The sequence below is a fragment of the Myotis davidii genome, unplaced genomic scaffold (genome assembly GCF_000327345.1).
Source record: "Myotis davidii unplaced genomic scaffold, ASM32734v1 scaffold319, whole genome shotgun sequence".
Classification (NCBI taxonomy): domain Eukaryota; kingdom Metazoa; phylum Chordata; class Mammalia; order Chiroptera; family Vespertilionidae; genus Myotis; species Myotis davidii.
This window is the reverse complement of record NW_006290675.1, coordinates 1,181,987-1,191,223: the sequence shown is the minus strand read 5'-3', so window position 1 is coordinate 1,191,223 and position 9,237 is coordinate 1,181,987. Positions and strand designations below refer to the sequence as shown.

The 9,237-nt window shown below is 41.3% G+C and overlaps 1 protein-coding gene across 1 annotated transcript in view; it reads right to left on the bottom strand.

Annotated features, from left to right (window-relative positions):
• The window catches only part of ADAMTS19 (ADAM metallopeptidase with thrombospondin type 1 motif 19), a 199,919-nt gene extending 196,516 nt beyond the window's left edge, over nucleotides 1–3,403 (bottom strand). The window contains exon 1 of the mRNA XM_006763708.2: nucleotides 3,352–3,403. Within this exon, the coding sequence (XP_006763771.2) occupies nucleotides 3,352–3,403 (52 nt within the window). The remainder of the gene's footprint in view (nucleotides 1–3,351) is intronic.
• Nucleotides 3,404–9,237: the final 5,834 nt, after the last annotated feature.

Genomic DNA, 9,237 nt, shown 5'->3' with positions numbered 1-9,237 from the left:
CCCGCCAAATCATAATCCAAGACAAACCATTGGTTCTCCCATGGCCTCAAAATATGTCAGATTACATCCCTAACCTAATATACTTCCTATCTATCAGGAACCGGGAATGCCTCTGGTTACTCTTAATTTTGCAAACACAAAGCCATAAGACCATCTGGGGTAAAAACATAATTTCAATTAAGCAAAAACATTCAATTGTGTGTGAGCACAATAAAAATGTGCTCTGTTTTAATGTTGCATAAAAAATATTTTTAAGACTTCCTTAAATAATTTCCTAGGGGATAGGATTTCAAGATAGCCAAGTAAGTGGAAGCTGCACTCATCTTCTCCCATGACCACGTCGAAATTACAACTAAATTATAGAGCAATCAACCTAGAGAACCATCTGAAAGTAGCCAAAACCCTGGCTGGGTAGCTCAGTGAGTTAGAGCATTGTCTAATATGCCAAGGTTGCAGGTTCAATCCCCAGGTCTGGACAAATACAAGAATCAGCCAATGAATGCATAAAGTGGAACAACAAATCAAAATCTCTCTCTAAAGATCAATTTTAAAAAAAAGAGTAGCTGAACCTAAGTCCTATAACTAAGAATATAAAGAAGAAGCTACAGAAGACTGGAGGGTCAGAAACACAAAATGGGTTGGCTCCACACCAGGTGTGTCGTTGAGGCTCCAGAGGGATATTTCACCTGCCAAGGTCCTCCCTGGACCCCGCACTAGTTCCCCAGTCCGTGGCACAAGAACCAGGAAGAAGAGCTCGCATAACACCTGGCAGTGAAATTCAGTGGGGATTCCATCCATGCCTGGGTAAGATGGATGGTTGCTGGAAATTCAGGCACCCTCTTAAAAGGACAACTCACAAACTATCACAGGCACTCACCCTGGGCACCAGCAGAGGGACAACAGCTCAGGGGGTATCAGTCACACAAGGACAGACAGCTCTGTGGCTTCAGGGCAGGGGCAGAAGGGACAGCCTCTGATGCCCCTGTGTTGAGTCTTCCTATTGCACAGTCCCCTGGCACCATCTTCCCGGGTTAAACACTTTCCCCATAAGGTATTAGCCTGGTGAGCTCCACTAGCTCCACCCTTCTGACTCCCTGAGGCCCTGTCCTCCCCAACTCCAGAAGGCTAGAGGCTCTGTCAGGGGCAGCCAGCCTGGGCCCATGTCAGACTATTGCGAAAACTGAACAGGAAGGAAGGCTCCCAACTTCACTTTATGATGCCAGCATAATCCTGATCCCAAAGCCTAAGAAAGAAAGACATTACCCCCCCGCCCCCACAAAAAAGAAAGAAAATTATAGACCATTGCTTCTCAGCCTTTTGGCTAAGATCAAGAGTAGGTATCTGCTCTTATCAGATTAACATCTGATATGTCCTCTATCCAAGAAATCCACATTAAATGAATTTTGGGGGCAGAGAGATGAATAGGAGCTTGCTCCTCCCACGCTAAGAATTGGCCTGATATTCCAGTACCTCTGGGGAGCAGTGCATCCCCTCAGGGACACAAAAGATATTCAAGAAAAACAGTATAGGGGCCAATGTCCCTGATGAACACAAGTGCAAAAATCAACAAAATATTAGCAAATTGATTTCAGCAATGCATTTAAAAAATTATACACTTTGATCAAGTGGGATTTATTCCTGGGATGCAAAGTGGGTTCAATGTCGGCAAATCACTTTTATGAAATCTAAAAAACAAAATAAAACATACACAGACTCATAGATGCAGAGAACAGAAAGTTGCTAGAGGAAAGGGGGATTGAAGGGCTGGGTGAAAAAGGTAAAGGGATTAAGAAGTACAAATAGTTACAAATTGTCACCAGAATTTAAGTACAGCATAAGGAATGTGGTCAATAATATTGTAATAACTATGTATGGTGCCAGGTTGGTGCTAACTTATGGGGAGGAATCACTTTTTAATTATATAATGGTCAAATACTATGCTGTATATCTGAAACTAACATAATATTCAATGTCAACTGAAATTGAAATCTATAATAATAAAAGTGTAATATACTAATTAGACCGGACAGCTGAATGACCTTCGTGGCGAAGCTGGGGCTGCGAGGGCCGAGCCCCTTGCACCAATTTCGTGCATTGGGCCCCTAGTAAATTAATCATTGAAAAAAATAGAGCTTTGGAATTTGAAAAGAAAAGGCCCAAAAACTTAATGGAAAAATGAGTAGGGAATATGAAAGTTTACTGTAAAGGAAATTAAAATAAAAACATGAAAAGATCTCAGCCTAGCATAACACAAAAATAAGTAAATAAAATTACATTGAAGTAACATCAGTACTCATTTTAGAGATTGCTCCCTTGTCTTGCTGTATACAATTATTTTCATCGCACAACATTTTGCAATTACATAATTTAATCAGACACTAATATTAGCATCCAGTGAACTATGAGTGCAAAAGGTGTGTTTGTTTCCAGGAAGATTTTGGAAAAACTTGAGACAGATAAGTTGCTAAAGTTAGATAGATAGGTAGATAGATAGATAGATAGATAGGTAGATAGATAGACAGATCTATTTCATTTGAGATGAAACAACTATAAAATATTTGAAAACTGGTTTTGAATACACTTTTTCATAAATATATATGTACCCTTAGGTTCACTGTGGCATTATCACAATAGCTAAGACATGGAAACAACTTAGGTGTCCTTCAGCAGATGATTAAAGATGTGGTACATATCAATAATGGAATAATACTCAGCCATTAAAAAAAGATGAACTACTGCCATTTGAGTCAACATGGGTAGATTTTGAGAGTATTTACTAAGTAAATGCTAAGTAAAATGAGTCAATGGAAAAGGACAAGAACCATATGCTATCACACTTATGGGGGTATAAAACAAAAAGAAAAAAACAAAAAACAGACAATAGTTTGATGATTACCAGAAGGAAAGAGAAGTGGCAGGAGAGCAAAGAGATTAAACGGGATACTGAATATATGGTGACAGAAGACTAGACTTGGGTGGTGAGCACACAATAGAGTATACAGGTGTTTACTATATTTCATGTTGTACACCTGACATTTATATAATCTTATTAACCAATGTTATTCCAATCTATATATATAAAAGCCAAGCGGCCAAATGGCGGAACGAACAGAATGACCAGAACGACCGGTGGCTATGACACACACTGCAGTAGCCACCCGGCCCAATTGGAGGCAGGGCCGGTCAGCCAACAGCCCGCAGCCTCTCCCCCCTGCCACCCGGCCCCGTATCAGCCCCCCTCCCCGCCCTGATCACTGAAGTGTGACCTTCAGTGATTCTAAGTAAGTAAACGCTCTCCAGCCTTCATAGATCAGGAACCTGAATGACGAGGGATCAGGGGGAACTGCTCACGGTCTGGACCATCAGTCAGGTGTCCAGGAGAGGTGCCCAGCACAACCACCATCTTCCCGGCCCCCGATTACCCACCCCCACTCCAACCAGGGGGCGGGCAGCTGGACCCCACCCGTGCACAAATTCGTGCACTGGGTCGCTAGTACATTTAATAAAAAAGAAATGAAGGGGGGAAAAGATTCAATTTTTTTTAAGTCCAAGATTCTACACATAAATTGCCTTGCATTTGTCTTTAATTTTTACCCCAAATACAGGAACCTACATTGGAAATTGGTTTGGTGCACAGTTGGGAAGGCTCACCTGGAACACCAGTTACGTGACCTACACTCAAAGGAGTACGTAGTATCTGGCCTTGTATCCAAAGGTTGGCGGATGAATATACATTGTGGTGATTTAAATTAGAATTAAATGTTTAGGGTACATATCATGCATTTTAAAAATTCTATCCTGTAATTTATTTTAAAAATGAACTCCTATTAGAAAAATTTGGACCATCTAGATCTACAATTTTGGCTCACAACTTTTCTTTCATATTCTGTATCCTTTTATCCCTTATATTATATTCTGGGATAATTTCTGGGTTTGATCTTCTAGATCACAAACTTATTGATCAGTTCACATATGAAGTTTTTTAATTATAATGATCAAAAAAATTAGTTTCATTGCATCTAATCATTTTTTTCCAAATACAAGCTGCTGTTTTTTAAACTTATTTTTCCATAAAGATATATCCACTTTTATTCTTCTGTGAAAGTGTTTGTTTTATTCTATTAATTTTGTTGCTTAATATATTAATTAACCAGAGTTTGATGGCTCTCTTTTATATGGTTCGTTTTCTTAAAAGGTATTCTTGGTGTCAGCTCATCTCTTTTTGGTTTCTCTGCTCACTTATCTGTTGACTAGTTCACTTACCCAGCTCTCTTCCAGTTATTTGGTAAGACAGGTGGGACCTTCTACTGGGTCCAGGCAACCAATCATTCATCTTTTGAGAGTAGAAGACTCTTAATCCTCTGGATTCGCCAACATGCCTGGGAAAGCTCTGTCTCTATTCTTTGTGCTCTTGCCTAGGGACACGCATTTGGCCTCCACTTGTTGGCATAACTGGAAATCAGAAGTCAAGGAGCTGTTCTAGGGGCCCCTCTGCCCACTGCATGTGCAACAGCTCCTCTGGCTCAGCTCCCACCATTCACAGATGTTTTCTAACGTCTCTCTATGTTTTCCATTAATCAATCCAAACTGTTTCAGTCTTTCAAGAGATATTCAAAATGTTTGATGCACTGAGGGCATTCTTTTATAATACTGCTTTAGATTTATTTAGAATAGATTTTCTGTCATTCCTAAGATTTGGATCAAGCAAAGAAGGTAGATGTGTGAGGTTAGTCTGCAATCTTACTTTTTCCATTTGGATGCTGATTCCACTTCTAACCCAGATCTAGTTGTGCACTACCTTTCTCCATCCCTAACCCAACACCCTCCCCTCCTGCTTTCGTGCTAATACTTGATAAAGTACCTTTTCCAAGACAGGTACCTCCAAATATTTAAGTACTTAACATGTGCCATGGCGTCAAATACTTTATTTCAAGCAAGGGAGTAAATTGCAACATTTAAAAAATAATAATTTATACAAAGCTGCAGATTGATTCAGAGCTAATCAAAATGACTACTGTGTAAAACTCTAAATTTAAGCAAAGTTTTAGGAGTCACTCTTTATCATCCTGGAAAAATAATCTAATTACAACTGAGAGTCATTTCAGCAGTCCATATAAAGAGAACCATAGGCAAGGTATGTCCTGATTAGTATACCGTGGTCCAGTGCTTAGAGTTGTGTGTGTGTATGAGTATTGTGTTAACTTTGAGGAACCATAATTGTTGCACTTTTTCATGGAATTTAATCGTCACTTTTTTGTATTTTAATAGAGATTATTTATTTAAAACATAATAAAGTGTTGCATGTGTTGTATTTAGTGATTGTTATTGCGTATCTACTAAAAATTATATATCTTACAATGTTGTGGAAATGAAGAGAGATAGACAATATAGTACCATTATAGCACTTGGGGCATCCCTGCATTTGTACACATCTCAACCTATTCTATTTCTCTGCTGACATTTGTGACTGGTGGGCCAGGCTGCTGTGAGCTCCTTGAAACCTACCAAGGCTTCTTCATCTCCTTTTTGTATTCTGTGTTATCTGCACAATACCTTGCTCAAAGGAGTTGTTCAATAAATGTTTTGTTGCTTTAGCATTATCTTTGTGTGCCCCTTAGATCAAATATATGGCTCAAGCCCTGACCAGTTTGGCTCAGTGGATAGAGCGTCAGCCTGCGGACTCAAGGGTCCCAGGTTCTATTCTGGTCAAGGGCATGTACCTTGGTTGTGGGCACATCTCCAGTAGGGAGTGTGCAGGAGGCAGCTGATCGATGTTTCTCTCTCATTGATGTTTCTAACTCTCTATACCTATCCCTTCCTCTCTGTAAGAAATCAATAAAAAATACATTTAAAAAATATATATATGGCTCAAATCAGATTATTATTCAACTAGTGGCCTGGTGCATGAAATTCATGCACAGGGTGAGGGGAGGGATGGTGTCCCTCAGCCCAGCCTACACCCTCTCCAATCTGGGACCCCCACAGGGATTGGACCTAAACTGGTAGTCAGACATCTCTCTCACAATGCAGGACCTCTGGCTCCTAACCACTCCCCTGACTGCCTGCCTGCCTGCCTGATCGTTCCTAACCATTCTGCCTGCCGGCCTGCTCACCCCTACCTGCCCCCCCCCTTCCCCTGCCGGTCTGATTGCCCCCAACTGTCCCCACCCTGCTGGCCTGCTCATCCCTAACTGCCTCCCCCTGCTGGCCTGCTCGTACCTGCCCCCCCTCCCCTCACCAGCCTGATCACCCCCAACTGCCCTCCCCTCCTGGCCTGATTACCCCTAACAACCTCTGCCTCAGCCCTGGCACCATGGGGCTTTGTCTGGAAGGACATCGGAAGGTCTCCCAGAAGGTCTTCTGGTCTAATTAGCATATTACCCTTTTATTCGTATAGATATTAGAGACGAATAAGGAGAAACGGAAACAGTAAGAACACTTTATATATCAATTGCTAGGTATAAAATACAATTTGTGCATTTTGTAGATAGGGAAAATGAGACCCAGGAAGATTAAGTACTTTGAAAAGGCAGCACCTGGCCCTGAACCCAACTTCTCCATTCTAGCGCTTTTCCCGTCCCAGCACCAGCTGGACTGATATCTGGAGAATGAACGACCAATCTCATAAATGTTCACCACTCTGCAATACTGAACAGATGATGATCTGTAACAACCCAACGGTGCTGAGGAGCTCAGAGAGGGAAGGGAAGGTACACTTCGTGATCTTTTATGTGACACTGACCATCAGAAATCTTTACTGAGAAGAAGAAACTGTTGCCAACTAAAGGCAGTTACATTAATAAATCATTCAACCTCATAGACAGACATGATCATGATTCCTCACGTTAGAATTCCAGGATCACAGAATTCTGGAAATAGAAAGGAGCAAAAGTGTAGTCCAGTGCTAATCGGCATGAGCCAGAGGAAGCCTGTCCTCCAGCGCACACGGCTTCCGAGGTCTGACCTCACCAGCTTTTCAGGTGCCTTTCCCCTTACTGCACCTTCTGGCCTTGTCCTGGGAGGTCATTTTTCATCCCCTCGATACACTGTGCACTTCCACATCTCCCTTCCGTCTCTCCCCTCTGTCTGAAACACTCTCAGCTCTTCTCTGCCAGGAGGAAGCCTCCCATGCTTAAAAATCCAATTAAGCGTTGGGAAGCCTTCTCCAACTCACTCCCCAAACGGGACTTGACCTCAGGCGTAATTTTTTATTCATCATGTCAGTATGTCACCGTCTCATGATGATCTATGTCATGTCTACTTGTATGTGATGTCCTTCTACTAATCTGTGCACCCCTAACACAGGACTAAGAATATATTTAACATCCAGTTGAATATTAATTCTATCATCCAATTATTTATGAAATCATCCAATTGTCTCATTTTACTTATGAAAACTGAATTCCAGAGAGGTAGGGGACTTGTTGATCATGAGGAAACAAGCCAATGTCAGGGCTCAGATAACAAATTATGCTCACTCTTTCATAACCCACCTCATAAGGGGAAGGGTTGGCATGGTAGAGTCTGGAGTAACAAACCCACCCTTCTTGGCTATTTGCCTAACTTTTTACTCAAAGTCTGACTGCTATACTGTATTGCTGGCAATGTCAGTTTTCCTCAATAACAAAGGCTTCCCAGTTCAGAACATATACATATGTGGCTAACAGGAAAAGTGAGTATAAGTCCAACATGATAAACAGGGAGGTATGTCAAACTCCTATTCAGTCTATGAAAAACCTACTCATAATTCTAACTTTGCTCCCTTAAGTATGGAGAGAAGGCATAGCTCATTTGGAAAATCTGACCAAAAGCCCACATTTCAACACAGTGAAATGCTTTATCCCCTTTCCCTTCCATCACACCAAGAACTTTCTATATGTAATTATTTAATCCCAGGCTGAACACTAGTGGACAATGAAATCCCCACAAAAAGTTCCCCCCCGCAGTGAGGTGTTCAAACATCAGTTCCACAAAAAACATTTTTAAAAGCTTTTCATGTGATTCTTTTCCATGCCAATTTTTTTTTCACTCATGGCTAAAAATGTTCACATTTGAATATTCATCATTATGAGCCTCTGGTAAAATATAGCCCTGTCCAGTAATTTGCATCTTTTGACTATTGGACCTTAGAAGGGAAGAGGTAAAAAATTCCAGTTTCGCCCTAACTGGTTTTGCTCAGTGGATAGAGCGTCAGCCTGCGGACTGAAGGATCCCAGGTTGGATTCCAGTCAAGGGCATGTACCTTGGCTGTGGGCACATCCCCAGTAGGGAGTGTGCAGGAGGCAGCTGATTGACGTTTCTAACTCTATCCCTCTCTCTTCCTCTCTGTAAAAAAATCAATAAAATATATATTTTTTAAAAATCCAGTTTCATTCTGTTTGAATTTTTAACCGTCTTTTTCCATTTCATGGCTTTGGGTAGCTTTGATTGGGCTGATATTTCCTGCTATAAATAGGGAAAATGAGATCCAGAAAGATTAAGTACTTTGGAAAAGATTAAATAATTACTGTTAGATTTTTCTCCAAATAGACAGGTTGCTTTCAGAGGAGTCCTTGTGGGTTTCATCAATGGCTCACTGGGAGCAACAAAATGAAGCCACAAATCACTTGTGCATTTTCAATATATTGTGGGTTTTGCTTTAAACCAACAATAAAGGCCATGGTCATGAAGGCTGTACAACAATGTGAGTGTACTAAATGCCACTGAAGCGGACACCTAAAAATGGTTACAATGGTAACTTCATGTATACTTTACCACAAAGTGAAGGCGAACTTACAGGAGGTAACAATTATCCCAAATCCTTCGTCAAGATGGGGGGGGTGGGGGGGTGCAAGTAATGAATGATGATCTCTATTTTTCAGACAGAGAGCAAATGGCTTTCACACTCCAGTTCCACCAGGCCTCTTAGCAAGGCTCTCGCACTTGCTCCTTTCCCCATGGAGTGGAAAGAAGGAACGACTGCCAGATAAAATATTAACCTAAGGAAAGATAATGTTAAGTCATAGAACCATAACCCTTGAAACGGACTAGATTACAAGGTCATCCGCTAGTCAACAGCTCCCCGTCTTTCAGATTGGTCCCGCTCAACTCCTGTCCTTCACCGGATCCGTGAACAGCGGTCCAATCTGGTTGTGGATGTGCATAAATTATAGACAGTTGTCAGGATGTAATTCAGAGAGCTGTTCTGACAACTTCGCAGTAGGGCATGAAAAATACTACAAGGTAATAGAAGAGGAA